Source organism: Diplotaxodon limnothrissa, linkage group LG11 (assembly GCF_057381915.1).
Source record: "Diplotaxodon limnothrissa isolate DT_005_m linkage group LG11, D_limnothrissa_male_GT1.1, whole genome shotgun sequence".
Lineage (NCBI taxonomy): Eukaryota > Metazoa > Chordata > Actinopteri > Cichliformes > Cichlidae > Diplotaxodon > Diplotaxodon limnothrissa.
In genome coordinates, this window is record NC_140606.1 from 1347500 (window position 1) to 1373806 (window position 26307).

At 42.3% G+C, this 26307-nt stretch overlaps 1 protein-coding gene across 2 annotated transcripts in view; it reads left to right on the forward strand.

The window, feature by feature from the left end:
- grik2 (glutamate receptor, ionotropic, kainate 2) overlaps positions 1 to 26307 on the forward strand; it is a 326927-nt gene that overhangs the window by 277812 nt on the left and 22808 nt on the right. The window contains exons 14-16 of one of the 2 annotated variants that reach the window (XM_085366080.1): positions 8150 to 8375; positions 20431 to 20681; positions 20952 to 20979. In XM_085366080.1, the coding sequence (XP_085222206.1) occupies positions 8150 to 8375; positions 20431 to 20681; positions 20952 to 20979 (505 nt within the window). The remainder of the gene's footprint in view (positions 1 to 8149; positions 8376 to 20430; positions 20682 to 20951; positions 20980 to 26307) is intronic. The other variant, XM_085366081.1, reaches the window with a different exon arrangement.

Here is a 26307-nt window from a genome sequence, read left to right on the forward strand (position 1 = left end):
TCCACTGTGAGCGACCATCTTTGAACAGAGGCGGGGGGTTTACGACACCAACTCTCTGCCATCTATAATCCAGTTTTGAGATCCTTCCCAGACGCCTTAACGCCCACTCACATCGTGGGCCATCTGACCTCAGGAATTCGCATGATAAGGTGGGGCCAGGTTTCACAATGAACTCACCCGAAACCCTGGCTGATTGGGACCCACGCCCAGTTTCCCACCTTGGCTCAGGCGATTAGAGGATCATCAGGGGGTCCTTTTGTCCCTCTGTGGAGGGTCACTCCCACTAGGTTTATATCTGGGACTCTCCACCATTTGACCTTAGAACTGAAGAAGCTTCTCGGATGAGAGGTGAAACGTCTTCAAGCAACTTAAAGAAGTCCAGACGCCTTTCTTTGCAAGCTCCTTTGACTACGATGACCTGGATGACTGAGAACCGTCACAGACATATATATCTATATAAAATTCTCCTCTCGCGCCTGTGGGCGGTCTATGCTTCAAGCTCGGGTCCTCTACCAGAGGCCTGGGAGCTTGAGGGTCCTGCGCAGTATCTTAGCTGTTCCTAGGACTGCGCTGTTCTGGACAGAAATCTTAGTTGTTCTTGGGATTTGCTGGAGCCACTCGCCTAGCTTGGGAGTCACCGCACCTAGTGCTCCGATTACCACGGGGACCACTGTTACCTTCACCCTCCACATCTTCTTGAGCTCTTCTCTGAGCCCTTGGTATTTCTCCAGCTTCTCGTGTTCCTTCTTCCTGATATTGCTGTCATTCGGAACCGCTACATCGATCACTACGGCCGTCTTCTTCTGTTTGTCTACCACCACTATGTCCGGTTGGTTAGCCACCACCATTTGTCCGTCTGTATCTGGAAGTCCCACAGGATCTTAGCTCGGTCATTCTCCATCACCCTTGGGGGCGTCTCCCATTTTGACCTCGGGACTTCCAGGTTATACTCGGCACAGATGTTCCTGTACACTATGCCGGCCACTTGGTTATGGCGCTCCATGTATGCCTGGTGTGATAGACCCCAGCCTCTATGGATCTCAGAGCTTGTTCCTGTGCTGCCATGATTAGTGCCTCTGTGCTGTCTTTCAGTCCAGCTTTGTCCAGCCACTGGTAGGATTTCTGGATATCAGCCACCTCCTCTATCTGCCGGTGGTACATACCGTGCAGGGGCCTGTCCTTCTTCCTCTTTCTTGGGTTTCTGCTGCCTGAGGTATTCACTGAGCATATGGTCGCGTTTGGTCATCTTCCTGATGTATTCGTGGATGTTCGTTGTCTCATCCTGGACCGTGGTGCTGACACTCACTGGTCCCCGGCCTCCGTCCTTCCGCTTAGCGTACAGCCTTAGGGTAGTGGACTTGGGGTGAAACCTTCCATGCATGGTCAGGAGCTTCCTGGTCTCGATGTCAGTGGCTTCTATCTCCTCCTTTGGCCAGCTTATTACCCCAGCAGGGTACCTGATCACGGGCAGGGCACAGGTGTTGAAAGCCCGGATCTTGTTCTTACCGTTCAGCTGACTCCTCAGGACGTGCCTGACCCTCTGCCGGTACTTGGTGGTTGCAACTTTCCTAGCGACCTCTTCGTGGTTTGCCTGCGGGATCCCCAGGTACTTGTAACTGTCCTCTATGTCTGTGATGTTGCCTTCTGGTAGTTTGATCCCCACAGTTCTGACTATGTTCCCGCTCTTTGTTATCATCTGACTACATTTATTCAGTCCGAATGACATTCCGATATCGTTGCTGTAGTGGATCAGTGAATCGATGTCTCATTCACTCTTGGCAAACAGCTCGATGTCATTCATGTACAGGAGGTGGCTGACAACTGCTCCACTCCGTAGTCGGTATCCATAGCCAGCAATGTTCCCTCTAAGCTGCTCATGTGCGAAATTGCGCACTGTTCTGTTGGCACGGTCTCTGCGCACAGAAAATCTGCGTGGCGCACAAAAAAAAAAACTAACCTGAATTGAAATTAAAATTAATACTTCAACAATCATGTTTTGCAGTGTTAGTCAGTAAGTGACTGGCTGCTCCCATATGGGATTAGAACGATGCCTCCTTATCCCATAGTTAAGCCGATGTGTATATATATGGGGTGATCGTGGCTCAAGAGTTGGGAGTTCGCCTTGTAATCGGAAGGTTGCCGGTTCGAGGACAGTCTCCGGCTTGGACAGTCTCGGTCGTTGTGTCCTTGGGCAAGACACTTCACCCGTTGCCTACTGGTGGTGGTCAGAGGGCCCGGTGGCGCCAGTGTCCGGCAGCCTCGCCTCTGTCAGTGCGCCCCAGGGTGGCTGTGGCTACAATGTAGCTGCCATCACCAGTGTGTGAATGTGTGTGTGAATGGGTGAATGACTGGATATGTAAAGCGCTTTGGGGTCCTTAGGGACTAGTAAAGCGCTATATAAATACAGGCCATTTACAGGCCATACGCAGCCAATCAACGTGGTTGACAGGCTATGACAGCGTCCTTATGTGCTGATACCAGTATTTTAGCTAGCAAAGCAGCGTGGCTGATGAGGAGTGAAGCTACGTTAATGACAACGTGTACAACCATTGGAGATGTGAGCAGGACAGACGGAACAACTGACGGACAAAGTGTGGACTTTATACCAGTTTTTAAATTGTGTTGATCGGCCACGTAAAACCAGAGTTATGATAAAAATATCTGCAATGCTTGGTTTTCTTCCTGAATACTGCCGTTGTTTATATTTACTGCGGGAAGAAACGGTAAAACGCCGTTTTATAAGAAAAAAGGCTCGAAAGCCTGTGAGCAAAAACAACACCCCCCCCCCCCCCCCCCCCCCCACCTTTCCTATTGGTCCAAAAAAGTACCGTGTCGACCAATCAAAAAATGATTTGGCAAAGTGGCATCTTGTTGTTAAGAAACGGGGGGAAGTTTTAGGAGTGACGGCGGTGTTTTGAGATGTGAGAGATTTGAGACGTTCAGCGCAAATCTTGTGTAGGCAGTGTGTAGTGTAAGGCAAGGCAAGTTTATTTGTATAGCACAATTCAACAACAAGGTGATTCAAAGTGCCCTACAGAGACATTAGAAACAAAAACAAATAAAAAGCATGATTTAAAATTGATTAAAACAAGCAAGCAAACAAACAAACTAATTAACAAACAAACAAACAAACAAACAAACAAACAAACAAACAAACAAAACAGTATATAAATCAAAACAGATAAAATCAGAACAGTAGATAAAATCAGTAGTTAATTGAGTCAGTAGTTTTGTTGTGTGTGTCAGAACAATGAGGCGACTGCTGAGTGTTACAGGTGTTACAGCAGTGATACATCTGCTGCTGTCAGGCCTGCAGGTATCAGGCTGTTGTTCTCCTTCATCTCATAGTGGACACAAATTATTTTTTGGAGTGGCACAAATAATTTGTGTGGCATCAGATTTGATGCAGAACAGCTGATTGTTCTGTAAATAGTTTGAAATGTTTATTCTAAAAAAACGCCTTGGCTGCGTTTAAAAAAATAGCTGCAAAAAACTTTGTTGTTTGCCAAAGTCAGTTACTTTTTTGAAGAAGTAACTATATAATTAATTGCCCAACATTGGTCATTAAATATTGTAGTTTGCAGACAGAGAGTTACAGACTCTCTCCCAGACCACAGACTCATAATACAAGTCAGAGCTTTATAAAAAATAATAAAAAAAAGTAAGTTTTGTTTTTCGAAATTGGAGTTCAAGTTATTTTTACTTCCAATAGTGTTAACATGCTACACAGCTCATGAACAAGATTTATTTATTAATTTTTATTGTAAGTGGACTAAAGCAGTTAATTAAAAGTAGTCTAACATAAATGTAAAGGCTGTAATTCGATTATTTTAATAAATCATGTAACTTGGATGGATGAGATGCCGGCGTGACCACAGCGCACACGTCTGATGTCGCTCACGGTGGTCAAAGGGACGCTCAGGGAGTTTGTGTGTTGCTCAGACACGTGAAAAATTAGAGGGAACATTAGTAGCCAGTCTTGTTAATGATCTCACTGAGGGGGTTCAGGCCTATGCAGAACAGCAGTGGGGACAGAGCATCTGCTTGGTAGATCCCGCACTTGATGGTGACTTGTGCTATGGGCTTGAAGTTGGCCTAGCATGTTGTCCACCACATCCCCATTGAGTTCCTGATGAAGGCTCTCAGGGTTCTGTTGGTATTGTATAGGTCTAGGCATTCCAGGATCCAGGTGTGGGGCATCGAGTCATACGCCTTCTTGTAATCAATCCAGGCAGTGCCTAGTTATGTAGTCTTGGCTGACTGTGTACCTGGAAGAATTGATGCTTTTTTGAAGCCAAAGGGAGGTCACACCAAACATTAATTTGATTTAGATTTCTCTTTTGTTCATTCACTGCATTTTGTTGATTGATTAAAAATAAATGATTAACAGTCATATTTTTGAAAGCATTTTTTTTGTTTACAGCATTTTTCTCACCTGCCTAAAACTTTTGCACAGTACTGTATATACACATATATAAAATATATTTAATGTCTTATTTAAAGTAGAACTTACCTCATCTAGTTCTCTATACATATTTACGATAATAATGGCCAGCTTATTTTATGACAACCTTATTTTTATAAAACCTTAGTTTTTATAAAAGTAAAAACTTAGTTTTTATGACAACTCTAAGTATTGTTAGCTACTAAACTACTGTTAACTGCTCTGTTAGTGTTGTAAGGTGATAGCCTAAGTTAATAACTACAAGAGACATAGTCCTAAACATAAATTAAGGAATAAAAAAGGTTTTACTTACCTTGCAGTCCAACAGCAGGTGCTAAAATATGGGTTTGATGTTATCCATTGTTATAATCCATTGGTTTATGCAAGCATGTCTCCATGAGGCAAGCCAAAAAGAAAAAGTGCAGACTCCCAGTAGGCAGCAGTCTACCACCGACTGGCAGCCAGCTCTTTGCAGGCTGTTCCATTTATGCTGTGGAAAGGGAGTTTTTCCTTCCCACTGTTACCAAAACACTGGCTCACAGGGGGTCAAATGATTATTGGGGTTTTGTGGGTTTTTTGTATTATTGTAGGGTTTACCTTGAGGTGATTGTTGTGGTGATTTGGCGCTGTATAAATAAAACTGAATTGAATCAACAAGCTTTGGTACTCTCACTGATTAAATTAAAAAACGTTTAATGCTTTAGTTCACTCTGTATTTAGATCTATTTTAAAACGTCTATTCATCTCCACAATTTTAGGGAAAATCATAATTCCTTTTACAACTAAAGTCCTTTATAGATGGTCATAGCATTCTGGGCATGAAACTGCCCACAGTACCAAATTTGAACTTTGAAGACTTAATTACCTTGAGGACCTTTGACTGAGATGTACTGCTGCTTTTAAAGGAGTAGACCACACCATTCTCAACATGACGTGTCTTGACAGGAGACATCAAAAATAGTGTCGAAGGCAACATTTATCACAGAGAACCTTCTGACTTCACCTTGGTATGTCTACATAATCTTCATCTTCTAACCCCTGGAGCTAATTAAAAAAAATGGCCTAGTTTACCTTTTTTTTTTATATACAGCTGTTCTACTCTACTTGATTTTCCTGACTCAAAGCACAACATGCATCATTCACCCATTTATAGAAGCCTTTCAAATTTCCATGCTTAAGTGCTTTCTATTTCTAATTCACACGCATTGATACTCTGGATGCATCGGAGAGCAACTTGAGATTCCGTGTCTTGCTCGAGCATACTTGGTATGCAGAAGAAACAGAAACAAAAACAAAAAGAGTCCAAACAAAACAGAAAACAGACCAGTGGCTGGCCCGGCCAAAGGACAGTCAGAGAGGAGGTTGGCCCAGTCATGTACAGTATTGAGGTCTAGAGGCAGAGGCCAGTGCAGGCAAAACCATTCAGGAAGTCTGCCAGGAGTCCAAAAACTGAGATGAAGCAATTCAGGAGGAAAAATAAATTCAGGGAATCGGCCAGGGGAATGAAGAATGAATAAAATGAAGGAACCCCGGGAATGGGCAACTGAAGAGATGTGGCTTATCTTGCTGCAAAGATGATTAATTGGAGGCTGGTATTGACGGAGACTCCTCAGAAAGCAAAGCCAGTGGTCAACGAATTGGAAGAGAAGATAGAGACCCTATGGCTTGGGTTCAGCTTACAAGGGACCCTCGGCCTCAGGCCAAACAGGACCAACTGGCTCAGATGGCTCGGACCCCACTGGTTTGGGTGGTGTGGACAGCACTGGCCTGAAGACCACTGAGAAGAGGTGATCAAGAAAACCTGGAAAGCGGAAGCAGAGGAAGCTTCAACCCACTGGCCATGGCTGCAAAGAGGAGCAGATATCCTGCAGCAGCTTTATGAAGGAACTCATTTACCACAGCAGTGACATGAAGGAGCTTGTCTACCGTCTTCCTCCCTCGGTTCTGTTAACATATTTTACAAACGAGAAGTCTTTGGAGAAGTAGAGGATTCTTCTTTAATCATGCATCTATAGTGACCAGCATGGCTGACAGTTTTTATGTTAGGGGACTGGTCAAGGATTTTTTGCACACTAGTCATTTCCTTTCTGTACCTTGAAACAACAAAATACAAAAACAAGCCAGTATATACACACCAGGTGATTAGGGAGATGGGAAACGCCTGGGAACACAGCTGAACAGACTGGCTAACGAGACAAGAGAAAGTAAAACTAAACACAGGACACACACAAAACAAAACAGGAAATAACTAACATTGACACCAGGAATAAGACACACGAGCTTAGTACAGAGACAGAAGACAAAACACAGAGACAGAACCAGAACAGACAGAACAGTTTAACAGTTTAAAGAAATCATTAAAAGCTCAGAATTACCATGACATTATACCCATGATGAGTATATATAAACCTTTGAAAATCTGTCAATTTAAGACTTTATTTAAGAACATACAAAACTCATTCTAAATTCTAACTAACTCAACAGCAACGATTTGGATGAACCAGGATATTTTAAAGCATTTACAAATATAAGGCCCCTTCAGTGTCATCAGTTTCACTGAGGGTTTAGCAGAAATAAAAGAAGAGGACAGCATTAGCCTTCCCATCATGGCAGAAGCAGGTGGATGAAAACTTTATTAAACTGGTGATGACTTAAGAGGATCAGCCAGCACAAAGTATTTCGGTAGCTTGTACTTGTAATTTTGAATTTCATAAGATTTTGATCCAGTATTTCTAAACTATGAGGATGTAACATATTGGATGGATTCTTTTGAACTATTTTGGTTTGGCAGCTATTCATTGTATGCACTAGTTGTGCTTCCCACCCCTTCGCGCATGGTTTGAATGAAATCAGCTCTGAATTCCTGTGCGTAGGCTCTTGGAAAAATACCTTGGCTGTCTGCCTGACTTAGAGTATAGGTGGTTATCTGACTCTCTGTGTATTCACAGCCACTGCTCTCGCCTTATCAGCAGTCTGAAGCTTGCATGCTCAATTGCCTGATTTGTCAAGAGTGACTCCAAAAGATTCTGATAGGCACTCCACAAATCACCCAGTTGATCTAAAATATCGACCAGCCACAAAAAGTCATTACACACAATAATGGCGGGCAGGACCTTGAAGATGTGACTTAATTGCTTTTCAAATAGCTTCAAAAATGGCTTCAAATCTGCCTCCCCAGACAGTAATGTGGTCTTGGACTTTTCATGGTGATTACAGGTGTACTAAGTTGGGCACTGTGCTCTGCTACTGAGAGTACCCTGCTGCTGCTTATGCCTGTAAGTGTTATCAGCTTTATGGGCATCAAAGAAGAACATTATGGTCATACAAATTCAGACTGTTCACACTGCTGTTTAGCATGCTTGTCTGCTTCAACTTATATTCCACTCGTAAGCGATATTGACGGAGGCAGGCAGAAAGCATGACGTACTGCTATAGCTCCAAACAAATTCTGCTAAACCTAATGAAATTTGGAAAGTAGATGATTGCATGCATTGGCAGTATTTGAAAGTGTGATTGTATGAATGTCACTCACACACACACACGTTAACTCTTTATGAATCTCTAAATTTAACGTTACAACTTTAGGATGATCAAAACATACAGTACATGGCTTTTACAATGAATACATTTAGCTAAATTATAAATTGCTTTGTGTTTAAGTAGTTAAATATTATTTTCTCACATTACACTTCTATGTCTCCTCAGAAAACCAAGATCTCAACATATGACAAAATGTGGGAGTTTATGAGCAGTCGGCGGCACTCTGTGATGGTGAAGAATGTCGAGGAAGGCATTCACCGTGTGCTCACCTCGGACTACGCATTCCTCATGGAATCCACCACCATCGAATTTGTCACGCAGCGCAACTGCAACCTCACACAGATTGGAGGCCTCATTGACTCAAAAGCCTATGGGGTCGGGACCCCAATGGGTATGTGACACGTGTTATAATGATGTGTTTTGCTTAGAAACAAATGCTCTTAAGGTTGTCGCATATACAGTATTTTTTTCTAGACTCTACAAACTACTTAGAGCGATCTATTTTGCAATGCATTAGGAAATCTGAAATCAAGTTTTAGTTGCCTTTTGAGTTGCTGTTTCTTTGAAATGTGCTTCCTTTCTGCTCTTCATTGGCAATGTCAGAACTTTGAGCCAGCATGAAATGTAAGACTAACATAGCCACTATGATGTCTCCAATTAGGGGAAAAATCTGCAGATGCAGTTACTAGCTAGCAAATTAGTATTTTTTTTTTTTGTTCTTTTTCTTATTTAACAGCAGCTAACGCACCGAAAAAAAACCCATCAGGATATGCTTAAAGCTCACCTCGGTATCACTGTCAACGGATAGAAGTGACCTTCGATAATATACTTTTTTCAAAGCCTCATTGAGAGTAAATAAACATGAACACATTGATAGCTGAGGTAAACAGCAGACTGACAGCTTACATCAGAGAGGAACAGCAGCCAGAGTTGTTTGTCCTACAGCACCCCCCATAGAAATCAGAATTCAGTTGACTCCAGTCTGCAATCTACTGACCTCTAGTGGTGAGATTTTACACACTCTCTTTAAAAATATCAATAAGGTCAGACAAAGAAATATGGATTTCAGTCCAGAAATGTCCTCCATTATGCCAAATTTTATGCCTTAAGTGGGTTATTAACATAAAAGGTCAGGTCCTTTAACATAGGTATCTCTTTTGACTCAAGTGTAATTGCAAAGAACATGTTTTTGTTGCAGAACAGCACCTCAGTATATTAAGTGGCTGTACACTATGGAGGTTAAAAAAGCAGTTATTGTGAAAGCTTTATTGATGGCTCTGTAATGGAAGCAAATACAGATTTTCCACTTTGACACTGCACTTGAAGGATAGAGGTCAGAGCCTAATTATTGTAAGCCCTTTAATTAGATGGATTTGATGTTTAGTTCATAATAGGTGTCATCGTCTGATGTTGAACAGAATCCTGATTATTATTTTTTTGTTATTTTGTTGACTTCACAGTGGCTTTTAAACATATTTTATGTCATTCCTTTACCACATAATTAGTGATTTACTGGTAATATAGCCTACTTCTACTGGTAATGTAGTAGTAGGAAGGATCAAAGAGATGATTCTGCTTTGATGTTTCATAAATCAAGATGATGAATATATCGAGGTGTGGTATACTTTGCTTTGTTGTTGCACATTAAAACCAAACTTAACCGTACCTTGACAGTTTACATTGCAACACATGCCAGAGGGTAATCCTTATGGAGGAATACTTAGCCCCAGGATTGTCCCTGCTATCTTCAGCATGCAGAAGAACAGTGCAACACAAATAGAGAGGTGAAAACATAGGGTATATTGTTAAACACTTTATTAGATTAAGCAGCAGATTTTCACAATTTGCTACAAATACAGTAAGACGAAAACTTCTTGCTAGGTTCGTTTACAGTTACAGATGGCAGGGATCTTGCAACAGTAACCTCACATAAATTATAAAATCAAGCTATAGCTTTCACAGAGAGGCGATTGTACTGTCAGTGTTATACGTCATTGTTATTAACTGGCTCAGAAGCAAGGGATACATTTGTACCATGGGCCACCTCAGGAATGGATAACTGGCTTTTGTTTTTATGTTCCCTGTAAAGCACTTTGTAACAGATTCCTGTCTTTAAAAGTGCCATATAAATTCATTTTACTTCCTTACCTTCTTACTCCAAATCAAAACACTCAAATGCAGGTTTAAAAAAGGTTTGGCTTCAGATAGTTCGGCAGTACTCAGAACAGCCCTTAGATCCTCAAAGCCGGAGAAAACTGCACGTAAACTTAAACTCGGGGTGGGTATAGAGGAAAAAATGCTTTTCGCTCACCCTTGAGTGATGATGTCTGTGGAAGTGGGTCACTGTTGGTTGACACAAACTGAGCTGCAGGCTCTGAGGATGAAGCACTTTCAAGCTAAGGCAGCGGCACTTCACTGTGGACCGGCAGGGTGATGCGACAGCGAATGGCGGCTTGGGAGGTCACCGGTGACGCAGCTTTGCAGATAGAGCAAGGCCAGCCCGTGCGGGAAACCTCTGGTTGAGGCAAAGCAGGGCTAGCAGCAAGGTCTGAATGGTGCAGCTAGAGCTCATGTTGATGGCTGGGCCGTCTGTCCTTAGGAAATGGTATAGGTGAAGAAACTCGCTAAACCCTTGCCGTCCCCACCTGAGGAGCAGATATGGGTGCAGGGACGGGTTAGGTCCTGGCCACCATCACGCTAGGCACAGGGACAGGTGCAGGAGCAAGCTGGATACCAGTCATCCCCACCCAAGGAACAGATATGGAGCAGGAGTGGACTGGGTCTCAGCTGCCCTCGCCCTGGGTGCAGGCAAAGCCCTAGCCGCTCAAGGAACCACGGCAGGGACAGGGACCAGCTGGGCCCTATCCACCCTCACCGGGGAAACTGGAAGGGTGCAGGGGAAGTCAGGGTCCTAGCCGTCCTGCGAGTAGGAACAGGCTGAGACACAGGTTTGAGATAATGACAGGAGGAGAGAAATGGTCAGGTTCAAAGTCAAATTCCGGGGAGAGAGTCTCAGATGCTGGAACAGTTCATATGGATGGAAGTTGGTAATAACCAGTCTTCTGACAGCCCAGTGCAAATAATAAACAGTCTTATATTTTGCTGGACTTGTGGTTTGCTGAACAGTAGGTTTCGACTTGTGGTGATTTGGAGGGAAAAAGTCAAACTCACTCACCACTGGGTACTGCTCCGCAAGGCCCTGCCTCCTTTTGGCAGAGACATGGGAAAGAAACTGAGAGCTTAAACACACTGGATAAAGATGACTAGAAACAGGGAAGAATATAACTGAACTAAGTCTGACTAATGAAACAGGAAGTCGAACTTAACACAGTGCACATTGTCAAAAAGGCTAACACAATAAAATAATGGGCTGATTCTTATATAGCACTTTTCTACTCTCCCGCAGTACTCAAAGCGCTCTATACAACATGCCTCATTCACCCATTCACACCTACTCATACAAGCACTTCTAAACACAAGTGCAACTAATAAACATTTACACACATTCACACTCCGATGAACGCATCGGAGGGCAATTTGGGGTTGGTATCTTGCCCAAGGATATTTGGCATGCAGACTGGGGAAGCAAAGGATTGAACCACCAACCTTCCAATCAGTAGCTTATCTGCTCTACCTGAGCCACAGCCACCCCACAAAATAGGAAATATACTTGGTTGCGAGCTCTCGTTGGATTGTTTGGTACAGGTATACCCAAGGTATACCCAAGAACCAATTCCAGTTCTTGGTTGGTCCACTGCGCTTGCCTGTTGGTCTGGAGTTGGAAACCAGACGACAGACTAACCTCCAAGTCTTCAGTTCAATTCAATTTTATTTATATAGAGCCAAAGCATGACAACAGTCGCTTCAAGGCACTTTATATTGTACAGTAGACCCTACAATAATACATACAGAGAAAACCGAACAACCATATGACCCCTTATGAGCAAGCACTTTGGCGACAGTGGGAAAGAAAAACTCCCTTTTAACAGGAAGAAACCTCCGGCAGAACCAGGCTCAGGGAGGGGCGGGGCCATCTGCTGCGACCGGTTGGGGTGAGAGAAGGAAGACAGGATAAAGACATGCGGTGGAAGAGAGACAGAGGTTAATAACAGATATGATTCAATGCAGAGAGGTCTGTTAATACATAGTGAGCGAGAAAGGTGACTGGAAAGGAAAAACCCAATGCATCATGGGAATCCCCGGCAGCCTATGTCTATTGCAGCATAACTAAGGGAGGATTCAGGGTCACCTGGTCCAGCCCTAACTATATGCTTTAGCAAAAAGGAAAGTTTGAAGCCTAATCTTAAAAGTAGAGATAGTGTCTGTCTCCTGAATCCAAACTGGAAGCTGGTTCCACAGAAGAGGGGCCTGAAAACTGAAGGCTCTGCCTCCCATTCTACTTTTAAATACTCTAGGAACAACAAGTGGGCCTGCAGAGCGAGAGCGAAGCGCTCTAATAGGGTGATATGGTACTACAAGGTCATTAAGATGAGATGGGGCCTGATTATTTAAGACCTTGTATGTGAGGAGCAGGATTTTGAATTCTGGATTTAACAGGAAGCCAAAACAGGAGAAATATGCTCTCTCTTTCTAGTCCCTGTCAGGACTCTTGCTGCAGCATTTTGGATCAACTGAAGGCTTTTCAGTGAGTTTTTAGGACATCCTGATAATAATGAATTACAGTCGTCCAGCCTGGAAGTAATAAATGCATGAACTAGTTTTTCAGCGTCACTCTGAGACAGGATATTTCTAACTTTAGAGATGTTGCACAAATGGAAGAACGCAGTCTTACATATTTGTTTAATATGTGTGTTGAAGGACATGTCCTGGTCAAAATGACTCCAAGGTTCCTCACAGCGTTACTGGAGGCCAAGGTAATGCCACCCAGAGTAAGAATCTGCTTAGATACCATATTTCTAAGCTTTTCAGGGCCGAGTACAATAACCTCAGTTTGATCTGAATTAAGAAGCAGAAAGTTAGCGGCCATCCAGGTCTTTGTGTCTTTAAGACATTCCTGCAGTTTAACTCATTGGTGTGTGTTATCTGGCTTCATGGACAGATAGAGCTGGGTGTAAATGTATGCTATGTCTTCTAATGATGCTGCCTAAGGGAAGCATGTATAATGTAAACAGAATTGGTCCTAGCACTGAACCCTGTGGAACTCCATAACTAACCTCAGTGTGTGAAGAGGACTCTCCATTTACATGCACAAACTGGAGTCTATTAGATAAATATGATACAAACCACTGCAGCACAGTACCTGTAATACCTACAGCATGTTCTAATCGCTCTAATAGGATATTATGGTCGACAGTATCGAACGCTGCACTGAGGTCCAGCAGGACAAGCACAGAGATGAGTCCACTGTCAGTCTCCAGATCAGTGCCTCCATACAATGCTGTCTCTGAGATCTACAGAAAATTCCTTAAACTTCCTGACTTGGTTTGTGCTCTGACATGCACCATCAGCTATGGGACCTAATTTAGACATGTATATCTCTATTCATATCATTCCCAGTCAATTGGATTTACCACAGGTAGACTCCCATCAAGTTGTAGAAATATCTGAAAAGAAGAAGGGCAGAAGAGATGATAAATCAGAACCAGGGTACTTTATTGATTCCTAGGGGAAATTATGTTGGTTACAGCACTCCAGTACAAACAGTAACACAGACAGACAATACAAGAAGTAAGAAATAGCACAATATATATAATATATAAATACATATAAGCAGAGATGGGCAGTAACGCGTTACTTGTAATGCGTTACTGTAATTCAATTACTTTTTTCAAGTAATGAGTAAAGTAAGGGATTACTATTGCAAAAACGGTAATTAGATTACCGTTACTTTCCCGTAGGAACGCTGCGTTACTGCGTTACTAAAACCGTGATTTTTTTGCGAGAATGTCTCACGACAGTGACGTAAGCGAGTGCGACGTTCGTGACAACAGCTGTGTGCAGATCAATAATGGATCACATATCGAGTGCAGAGAGAGTATGAGCGTGCAGCGTTTAAAGCGTGGAAGTACTGACCTTACTTTGAGTTTGATTCCATAAAAAGTGACAAAAACATTAGTGTCAGTTGCGCGTGGGAAGAAAACTTCTTTTTACAGCAAAAAAACCCCTAAACTTCCAACAAGCACCGAGTAGCTACGACATAATGGGAAACTCACAGAGAAACTCGCGGATTCTTCCACTGACCGCGGCACACCTGCACCAGGGTAAACCTCCACCTGCCCTACTCCTGCTTTACAGGTGAAAATAGAGCAACAGGACCGCTGAGTCTTTGACTTTATTTATTTTCTGCTGTGTTTTACTTGCATCTAGTTGAAAGACTGAGTGTAAACACACAAAATATTTTATTTTATGTGCTGGAATGTGCAGAAAATAGGTTTAAATGTTAAACTAATTTATTCAAGTCAGAGAATGTTGCATATAATTAAATTTTTACTTGATGCATAAAGTTAAAAGATTAAAACTAATAAAACAAGTTTTAAAAAGAGACTTTTCCATTTGATTACATTTTGTATGATGGATTATGCAGAAAAAGTAGAATTGGGCTGAAAGATCTATCGCTTTATCACCTATTCAGGTTGTAAATCGTGTTTTTTTTAAAGTAACTAAGTAACTAAATAATTAATTACTTTTGAAAATAAGTAATCAGTAAAGTAACGGGATTAATTTTTTTGGGGAACTAATCAGTAATTAATTACTGATTACTTTTTTCAAGTAACTTGACCAACACTGCATATAAATCACTTACTGATAAATATCTGAATAAGAAAGAAAGAAAGAAAGAATAGAATAGAATTCAATAGAATAGAATTCAACTTTATTGTCATTGCACATGCACAGGTACAGGGCAACGAAATGCAGTTTGCATCCATCCAGAAGTGCTTTAGTGATATAGATATATTACAATATATATTAGCAATGATATAGATATGTGAGTATATTACAGAAATGGGTCTATTATGGTATGTAATAATGTACACGGTATGAAGTATGTTGTGAATATTCTATAACTATAAGTATGTACAGGCTGTAGTGAGTACGAGCTATGTACAGGCTATGAACAGGATATAAATATGAAAAACTATACAGAATATGAAATAAATAACTTTACAGAATCTGAGATATACAGCTATACAGAAATGGGAACTATGCAAGTTGTAAACAGTTGTAGGATTAAAGATTATCGAATGTACAGAATGATTATTTACACAGAGCTATACAGTAGTGCAGTTAAGATAAGTGAGATATGTGGATAGTTTCTACAGAGGTATATAAAGTGCTGGTGGTTGTGAGTGATGGTTCAGTCCATGTTATTATTGTGTGTTTGAGGGTACAGTTGTCCATTGTGGGTGTGTGTATGTCCAGTCCATGAGTTTAGTGTGGGTCAGATGTCAGGAGGCAGAGTTCAGGAGTCTGACAGCTGTGGGGAAGAAGCTGTTCCGGTACCTGGTGGTCTTAGTCCGGAGGCTCCTGTGGCGCCTTCCAGAGGGCAGGAGGGTGAAGAGTCCATGTGATGGGTGACTGGGGTCTTTGATGATTTTCCCAGCCCTTTTCAGACACTGCTTCCTGTAGATGTCCTTTATGGCAGGAAGTGGTGCTCTGGCGATGCGCTGGGCAGTTTTCACGACCCTCTGCAACGCCTTCCGGTCCGAGGCAGAGCAGTTCCCGTACCAGACTGTTATACAGTTGGTCAGGATGCTCTCGATGGTGCAGCGATAGAAGTTCACCAGGATGTCTGAGGACAGGTGGTTCTTCCTCAGAGTCCTCAAGAAGAAGAGGCGCTGGTGAGCCTTCTTGACCAGCTTGGAGCAGTTGGTCGTCCAGGTGAGATCCTCGGAGATGTGGACTCCCAGGAACTTGAAGCTGCTCACACGCTCCACAGCCGTCCCCTTAATGTGGATGGGTGGATGTGGGTCAGCATTCCTCCTGTAGTCCATGATGAGCTCCTTGGTCTTCTCGGTGTTAAGCAGCAGGTTGTTTCTGTCGCACCACTCAGCCAGACGATCCACCTCCTCCCTGTAGGCGGCCTCATCGTTGTCACTGATGAGGCCAATCACCGTGGTTTCATCTGCAAACTTAATGATGGTGTTGGAACCATCAACAGGTCTGCAGTCGTGGGTGAAGAGGGAGTAGAGGAAAGGGCTCATCACACAGCCTTGTGGTACACTCATTGTGATGGTAGATGAGCAGTGGTTATCCAGCCGGACATGTTGGGGGCAGTTGGTCAGGAAGTCCAGTAACCATTTGCAGATGAGGGAACTGATGCCCAGGTCTGTCAGTTTCCTGATGAGTTGTGAGGGGAGGATTGTATTGAATGCTGAACTGAAGTCTATAAACAGCATTCTGGCGTATGTGTTGTTGTTGTCCAGGTGTGAGAGGACAGAGTGCAGTGCGATGGAGACTGCATCCTCTGTGCTCCTGTTCTGGCGGTATGCGAATTGGTGGGGGTCCAGGGTGGGGGGGAGACAGGATTTGAAGTGTGCTAGGACCAGCTGCTCTAAGCACTTAGTGATGATGGGGGTGAGTGCTACTGGGCGGTAGTCATTGAGGCTAGATGGGTTGGAGTTTTTGGGTATCGGGACGATGGAGGTGGATTTGAAGCAGGCCGGTACCACAGCGTGGGCCAAGGACAGATTGAATATGTCTGTCAGCACTCCTGCAAGCTCCCCAGAACACGCTCTGAGAACACGCCCGGGGATGCCATCAGGACCTGCATGTACGAGCATGTAATGGAGGCAAGAGGGTGTACAACAACATATGTAAAACTGAAGTGACAGAGAGGGTTGGGAGTGAACATATCTGATGAGGAATGGTCACAAACCTGGAAAATACAGCAGTCAACAACATCATCACGTGCCTGGAGACTGCACTGCTGGAAAAATGTAATTAGATTTTTTATAACACCCAGAATTAGGAACAAACACACTTCATTACCACAACCATGTTGGAGGGGCTGTGGAGAGGTAAATGTGAATCATTCCCATGTGTTCTGGTTCTGTTCCAAGATTACAAAATTTTGGGAAGATGTTCATTTAGTTATAGGTAAAATTCTGGGTTATGCTGTATCTAAGACTTGTACATTATTATACTTTGGTGTCATTACGGGAAATGTGATGAAAAAAGACAGATACATATTGAAAATTATGCTTGCAGCCTGTAAAAAGGAAATCGCAAGAAAATGGTACAAGATAAACCCACCATTGCAGGGTTAGGGTTAGGGATGAATCATAAATCATGGACTTGGACATGACTTACAAAATAAGGACTCAGGTCAATACCATCACAAGTGGGAGAAATGGACTGAGTACATAAATTCGACAGGATAAAGACGATCACATTGATAATGAGAAATGATCAAATTGTAGAAACATGGTGACCCAACTCGGGGTTTTTTCACCTGTTTTATTTAGTTTTTCTTTTTTAAATGTTATTATTTTTCTTTTTAATGTTCTGTTTTGTTGTTACCCTCTACCCCCACTGTATAATGTTAAAAGAAAAACAATAAACAGAAAGTATCAACAATATTTCTCCCATAATACCTTCTATTCGATGGCTCCTTAATAAAACCAGAATTAGATTAAAAATCTTTCTCCTCACATGCAAGGTCTTGAATATTCAGGCTTCATCTTACTGGTACCATATCACCCTAATAGTGCACTTCACTCCCAGACCGCTGATTACTTCCTATTGTAGGGCATTTAATTGCAGAATGGGAGTGTTCAGTTTTCAGACCCCCTGTTCTGCAGAACCATCTCCCAGTTTGGATTTGGGAGACAGATACTCTACTTTTAGTATTAGGCTCAAAACATTCCTTTTGGATAAAGCGTATAGTTACGGCTGGATCAGGTGACCTTAAATCCTTCCTTATTCATGCTGCAGTAGGCTGAGGTTGGTGGGGGCTTCCCATGATGAGTGTTTCTTCTTTACTCACCTTTTTCAATCACTGTGTTTTATTAAATCTGATTCTTTTTCATTCTTTTACTGAATAGAAAGAACACGACTCAGTTAGTCAAAATATTTACAATTTTTTATTTAATCATCTTCCGGAAGAGAGAAATCTACACATCCCAAAGCCAGTTGCAAAATCTCTAGCATTAGAAACCAAAAATGTGTCTCATATAGGTGTTATTTTGGTCCTTTACACGTCACACATAGTTTTGATAAAAACAACTGTGTTACTAGTTCCGCTTTTTCTGTCTGGTTTCCTGTATTTTATTAACATGCCTCTGCAGCTCTGCACTAAACTTCCTGTTTCTTAAACTTCCACTAACTTAAGCCTCTGTTGCTAAGGCGACCTATCACCCTCTGACCTAGTTCTCTCTCACAGCTGGCCTTGCTTTATAGAGGCCTTTATTATTAAACTACATAAAGCAATATAATCAGAAAATAAGCACTAAGAATATATGTTTATTCCGTAACAGTTTATTCACCACTCTGCATTTAATCATTGGTTATTATTCAACTCTAGCTCTATCCCAGTGTGTCTTTTGACCTGCCTCCTTCTCTTTACCTTGGACCGGTCACTGCTACCTTAGGCCTGGTTCTGCCTGAGGTTTCTTACTGTTAAAATAGAGGGTTTTTCTTCATACTGTCGACATATGGTTGCTCATGTGGTCGATCATCTGATTGTTGGGGTTTTTCCTCTGTATTGTTGTAGGGTCTTTACCTTACAGTGTAAAGCCCCTTGAAATCACCCTGTACCTAGCACCTCCTTCTGATCAGGTCTGGGTCCGCTCCAACCCTCGGTGGTGATCATTATCATGAAGAGCGAGCAGTTGCTGTAGCAGCAACAGCTGATTTCACACAGGTCCTCTTGTGGTGATTTCACTTGTATAACCTCTATACAAAAGTGAAGCGTCTTTTGATCAGTATGTCTCATTGTTTATCAGTTTGGACAAGGATGTTTTCTCTCTCTCGTCCTTGTTTGCCATCACCTGTCCCAAAAGAAGTGAAATTCTTGGATCATCCAGTCTGTCTGCAAGATTAGTTAGTTTTACCTTCCCAAGGAGACATTGTTATGGCTTGCGATACTGTCTTGAGAGGCAGGTGCTACTTGACACACTGTGCACTTAAGCTCCTCAGCAAGGACAAATGTGGGACCAAAGGCTACAGTCCCATTTACACAGTCTCTGTATTTGCCTGATGCGGTTTATACATGCACCTCAGGTCAGAACTTGCCCTCAAAATGAACTGTTTTAAGATCACTGAGAGTATTTACATCATACTTTAATATGCAGTTCTAGACCAATAAGTACCCCCTAAATTTTTCACAGCCCATTTGATGACTAAAAGTTCTAATAAAACTTTGGTTCTGCACACTCCTTTCTGCTTTGCAGAGACTGACTAGCAACAGCAGTAGTTGAATCGTACCTTCCCACTGTCCTGTCACAGGACAGCTCCCAGTCCATCATGATTTGTTACTGTAACAAGTTTTGTTAAAATGTGCACAGGTCAGCACAGTGATGTGAGCATCTGAAAAGCTATCTCGCAGGCCTAAATCCAATGGGATTTGGGTCCTTTTTTGCCTCTTGACTTAATGAGTCAGTTTTGCAACTAAGGACTTGAACATGGAGGCAATGTAAGAAAACCCAGGAACAAATAGTCCATAGTAGTTGGCAACATAATAATAATAATAATAATTTCAGTTCCTTGGCATTCTCTGGCAGTTCTGGTTTATATTTATGGCCACCCCATCTGCAAAGACACCACATGGCCCAGGTACTTGACTTGCACAGCACATATTCAGCTTGACCTTCAAGTTCTCTCTCTGCACATGCAGGTGACACCAACTGTGCAGTCTGTGCAGACAACCTGATATGAGCCATGATATCAGGTTATAAACTACACCGTTCAAAATGAACGAGAAGGATTAAGGAAGCAAACAAACATCAGGGTCTGCAAGGCCAAGACAATAATAACCACCACTCTTACTAGAAAATAAACATTAATTTCTAAGGTGAAAAAAACTGGCTAAGCTGGCTGACCACAAAACATGAGAAAATTGTGCATAAACAAAAATGGCAGAGAACCCCGATCAAGCTTCCACAAATGCAACACTATTCCAAAATGGCAGATCACTCAAGTTTGCCACTTTTTGTACCAATATCAGCAACCCACACACACACACACACACACACACACACACACACACACACACACACACACACACACACACACACACACACAACACTGAAAGCCAAACACTTCCAAATGCCAAGGAGTGTTTGGTGCTGGAGCAATATATGAAACAGTCTGAATGTTGTTCAGCTGTGGCAATCAGGTGTGGGAAAACCTTGGACAGGAAGGGAGGGAGAGAGCAGCTTTCTGTCATAAAGGGGCCAAAAGGTCAGTGAAAGTAACAGTGGTGGTCTATGGGATTTAGTTAGTTGCGTCAGCTGCTTACACTGACCTTATGCATTTTGGTCCTTTAGGTTCTCCGTACAGAGATAAGATCACTATTGCCATTCTGCAGCTTCAAGAGGAAGGGAAGCTACACATGATGAAGGAGAAGTGGTGGAGAGGAAATGGTTGTCCAGAGGAGGAGAGTAAGGAGGCCAGTGCCCTTGGGGTACAGAACATCGGTGGGATCTTCATCATCCTGGCAGCCGGACTTGTTCTCTCTGTCTTTGTGGCCATGGGAGAGTTCCTCTACAAGTCCAAACAGAACGCACAACTTGAAAAGGTAAGAAATTCATTTGATGTTTTTTGTTTTTTAATTGAAATTGTGATAGTTTATTACAACAAACACATGTCACAAAGAGTAGTCTCATGACAAAGACAAATACAAACACATCAATCAATTTTAAAATAAATGGAACAAAGTACGCTAACTTTCTTCCCCACATTTGTAAGAAAATGATTGTTTCTAGTTTGCGGAAACTTACACTGTGATGACAGTGCCTAATGCCATACAGTAAGATAAGGGTTGGTCTTTTTGCATTTATTCACTTAGGCCCAATGGGGACAAGGAGATAAGAAACGTGAGGAATTCTGCTGTCACCATGGATCCAAGCTAGACTTTAACCATCATCTCAAATGATCTCCAGAAAAACTACAGAATATTTTCTATTGCAATACCCTAAAACTTTCAAAAGGTTTTGTTGTGACAACCCCCAGGAAATGGGAATACTATGAGCAGTTTACTAAAAAAATTGGAATGCTGGCATTCAATCACATGTACCTGTTTTTACAGTTTACTAAGCCGCATGACCCACTTCATCAACAGCCACACCCACCCGCACACATTTCCCAGTGCTGCTTTTCATTTCCACGTTGCACAATCCCATCCTACTTGTGCTGTCACCATTTTCACTGTTTATATCTGTAGTATTTAGTTCATAAATAGCTTCTTTTAATAATAATGTATACTTTATTAATCCCCTGTAGGGAAATTCCTCTCTGCATTTAACCCATTCACCCAGTGAAGCAGTGGGCAGCCACCAGTGCCCGGAGAGCAGTCTGTAGGGACAATACCTTGCTCAGGGGTACCTCAGGGTATCCGTTCAGTGGATTTGACCCCCTGACCTTTCGATCATGGGGCAAACACTCTACCTACTGAGCCATCTCCTCCCTCCTCTCATTTTAATCAGTTGAGAGACAAGACTGGAACTTTTAAGCAAGCATCTAGCCTCAGATACGTTGCTACTATAAAGGCCTAGAGCACCAGACAAAACTCAGCTGTATTGAAAAATATGTCAAGTACCTTTTCCCCCAATTTCCACCAAAAGTGTACTGCCAGTGCTTACGTAGTGCCAGTTTTACTGTGATGCTTTTTGAGGCTGCATAGCAACAAGTGCAATAAATAGGTTGCACTTTGTAGTTTTGCATTATATCCTATTATGCCTCTTCAGATGACCAAAGTCACGTCAAAGTCTGCTTTATTGTCAAAAACCATACAGATCATAAACAGGAATTCGAAATTGCAGTGCTCACACTGCCCTCAATTTTACATTCAAACAACAAAAACATAAAAAGATTAAAACAAAAATGTCCAACACAATCCAAGTGTTTGAGTGACCGTCTCTCAGTCTGCTGGGTCTAGCCCATAGGCTCTTCAGTCTCGTTCCTGACGGCAGCAAACTGAAAAAGCTGTTGGACAGATGAGTGGAGTCACCTATAATGCAGAGGGCTTTTCGGATGAGGCGGGTGTAATAGATGTTCTGAAGGAAGGGAAAAGAAGTGCCTCTGTAGAAGTTGCTCATAAGGCTTTTGCTCTCCTCAGTTTGCAGAGAAAGTCACTGTTGGGGTTTACTGGTCAGAGATGCTGTTTTTTGACCAGGAGAGATCTTCTGAGATGTGCACACTCAGGAACTTAGTGCTGCTTACCCTCACCACAGCAGCACCGTTGATGGTTAGTGGGGTGTGCAGGGTGTGAGTTCTCCTGAAGTCTATGATGATCTCCTTAGTCTTCTCAAAATTCCGGGACAGTTCTGTGCCTCAAAGCAAGCGATGAATTTGTTTAGCTCATCTGGTAGAGAGGTGGAACTGACAGCAGTCTGCAATGTGGGCTTGTAGTCTGTGGTCTGCTGTCACAGAAGCTCTATGAAATCCTCCTGGAGTACTTTCCTCTATGATGCCAAGGGACAGGTTTGCCTTTGCTGTTCTTAGGCTCATCTAAAGCTGGGGATGAGCTGTCTCACCCTCAGGAGGCTGTAGACCTCAAATATGAGCCATGGTTTCTGGTTGGCCCAGACAGTAATAGTCTTGGTCTCTGTGACATCATCGATACACTCTGAGATGTAGCCAATGACAGTTTCTGTATATTCCTACAGGTCTGTGGTGTTGTAATGTGTGGCAGCCACTTTAAAGATCTCCCAGTCTGTGGTGGAAAAACCGTCTTGCAGTGCCTCTGAGGACCTTACACACGTACCTGTTTACAAACTGGTTTGGTGACTTTGACCAGGGGCCTGTATACTGGCATTAGCATAACAGTGATGTGATCAGATTCACCAAGGCGGGGGAGGGAGAGAGCTTTGTAATCTCCTCTCTGGGTGGTGAAAACATTGCCCAGAATGTTGTTTCCCTGTGTAGGAAATTTAATGTGTTTGTGCAGTTTGGGAAGCACAGTCTTTGGGTCTGCATGATCGAAATCACCCGCTAGGACGAGAAAAGCATCTGAGTGGGCTGTCTGCTGTTCACTGACATGCTGATACAGTTCATTCAGTGCCTCACTCCTGTTGTTGTTATTAGAGCAGGGAGCGATGTAGACAGCAACAAACAGTATGGCTGAAAATTCCTTCGGTAAGTAGAATGGTCTGCACTCAATGATCATAAGCTCCAGCAGAGGTGAACGGTGTTTGCAAGCCACAACAGCATCAGCGTTGATGTAAACACAGAGTCCCTCCACAAGTCTTAGCCCCTTCGGCAAAAAAAATCAAATCATTTGTTCAATGGTTTTATTATTTGTGCATCTTCTGCCAAAGTTCCTCCCATATGACTTGTTCTAACTCACACAGTATGCTGACCTGAGGGAGGGTAAAACTCATTCTGACCAGGTAGAGAGCAGCACGTGTGGCCAGCAAAAGAAAATTAAATTATTTTAATTAAAATTTGCTTATTTAAAATAAAATAAAAAATTTTTAAAAAAGGAATTAAAAATAAAAAAAAGAGTATATAGTATAATAAAGGTATAAAATTATTTGTGAAAACTCCGCAGCCATCAGTTGACAAAGTAGGCAAAATCTTAAGCAAGCAAAAAAGTGAGAAACCTTCAAAATAAAAGCATATGAATAAAAAGATGCATTATACAAAAACAAACTAATAAAACCAAAGCATAAAATACACAGGAAAAAACATTACAATGTTACAGATTTTACAGATTTATTTTCCCCTTTTTTCAGTAGAAACGGTGAAAAACAGGAATGGAGCAACATAAGTATAAAAAAAATAATACCTTTTTGGTTGCTTTTTTTTTTTTTTCTCTTTTTCTAACATACGAGCCACCAGGAGTTGCTGTATAGCTAAAACTGCCAGGGCCAAATATTACCAGCAGTTAAAATACATTTCATGATTTTAAGATACAAAGTTTTTTAGCTTTTCATTCTACAACAGAAAAGACTAATACTACTACTCACAAAATGGACTCTTAACACATTTTCAAATGTTATAAATTACTTTTATTGCTCATTGCTGAAAAATCTCCCTTTTTTAAGCAATACGTTGCACAAAACTGCTGGTTTTAACAAACAAAACTCAAGAAAATTAAAATCCCAAAATGATATATTATTTTTAATTTTTGTTTGTTATTTAAAATGATCAGAATATTGCATAGTTCAGGCTTTACAGCCTTTAATAGGCACAATTACATCCACGTCTCCATACAAGATATTCCTAATTAATGCGCACATAAAATTTACAGTTTACGTGGAGGTACATGTAGAGCATGTTAGTGAGACTCACAAATACTCTGACAAAATTTGTCTCTGAATGTATGAAAATTGTTTGCTGCATAGGATTTCTTATACCAAACCATCTTAATCTATATCTCACATTCCACAGATCTCAACATTTTAACTTTAGTTAAGTTAAAGTAGAAAAGCACCAAAGAAGAGACTGCCCCAGGAGACCCTAATGACCCAGTTGTCAGAAACGGGGAGTGGGTTTCTGGGCCTTCTAGGGCCTTTGAGATTTACCTCACCAGGTGGGCTTCAAATTGACCCTGAAACCTTGAGTCAACACTGCCCAACCTTGATTATGAGTCTGTCTCGGCATTGATCTTGACCCCAAGCTGTCCTGGGATCCCAAAACAGTTGAGTTTCTGGCAGTAACAATATTTATTCACATGGTAAAGAAGGCCATCAGGTCCTCAGCAAGCTGGCTCAGAATGCACAGGAGTGGTTGTACCCACAGTTCTGATCCCTGAAGGCAATGCACTGCGCAACGCCTGGCCAACCTCACAGCAGATCAGCTGGTGGAGGTCTAGGGATATTTTGGCATGGCTGTGGCAGATCTTTTTGTGTCTAGGGAGATAACTCAGCATCCCATCTTTCTCTCCATATGGAGAGATAATCAATCGATCAGGCATGGATGCAATGGCCTCCCTTTATGCCTTTCCCTCCGTTACTCTCCTTCACCCCCACCTGCAGAGGTTCCAAGTGGAAGAGGTGACCATTATCTTAGTGGCTCCCAACTAGCAGAACACCATTTGATCGTTTCTTCAAGGTCACCCTTGGGAGCCCATTGGATGCCTCTCCATCTCTTCCAGCTGTGGGCCTGGCTCCTGAGACAGCGTATCTACTAGTCATGATCTTGCTTCAGTTATTGGTTAGTAGCTCCATCTACCAAAGCAACATATTCATTTATAAACATATTCATGTTGGAATGGGAAACAAGTGGATTCAAGTGGACCTCCACAGCCCATCCCATTTTCCAATTTTAGCATGAACTGTTGGAGGAGGGCAGGTCCACCTCAGCTCAAAAATAATGGTAGCAGCCAAAAAAAGACAGCATGTGTCAGTCCCCAGAAACTACTAGATTGACTTGTTGTCCCCTCATTGCTCAGTTCTTCATGGAGGTAGCAGGGTGCCTCCCTATCAAAAGCAACTGGCTCTCCCTCCATGAGATTCCAGCATGAGCCATTCAAACTCCTTGAAACAGTGGAGCTAAAATGGCCTACAGCATTCTTGTTCGCTATAGTGTCAGCTAAATGAGCGGGGGAGCTGTATGCTCTATCACTGCACAAATAGTGCTGCCCTGACATGCAGGTGTGATGCTTCACTCAAATCCTGCCTGAGACTGAGTCAGAGTCCCATCTCAGCCAATCTTTTGTAAATCCTTTGTTCTTGGTGATGGGCATATTGGTGAGGACAGAGTAGAGCACTCTGCTGTCGGTGATGGCTCATTTAAACTCAACTGGTATCCTTTGCTCTCATGTAAGTAGGTAAGTAAGTAAAACTTTATTTATATAGCGCCTTTCAAGATAAGTGCTTCACAGAAGCTAAAACCTAAAAATAAAAATCAACTAAAAGCAAGTTTAAAAAGATGGGTTTTTAGCTGTTTTTTAAAAGTAACCACTGAGTCCACAGATCTCAGGCTCAAAGGGAGAGAGTTCCACAATCTGGGGGCCACAGTTCCAAAAGCTTTGTCGCCTTTTGTTTTCAGCCTCGTGTGCTGGACAGCAAGCAAGCCCTGGTCACATGACCTCAGGGACCTGCTGGGAATGTATGGATGCAAAAGTTCACTTATATATGTTGGTGCTTGTCCATGCAGGGCCCTGAAAGTCAAGGTCAAAACCTTAAACTGGATCCTGAATTTAACGGGGAGCCAGTGCAGCTGAATCAGCAGGGGTGTGACATGGGAAAACTTGGAGG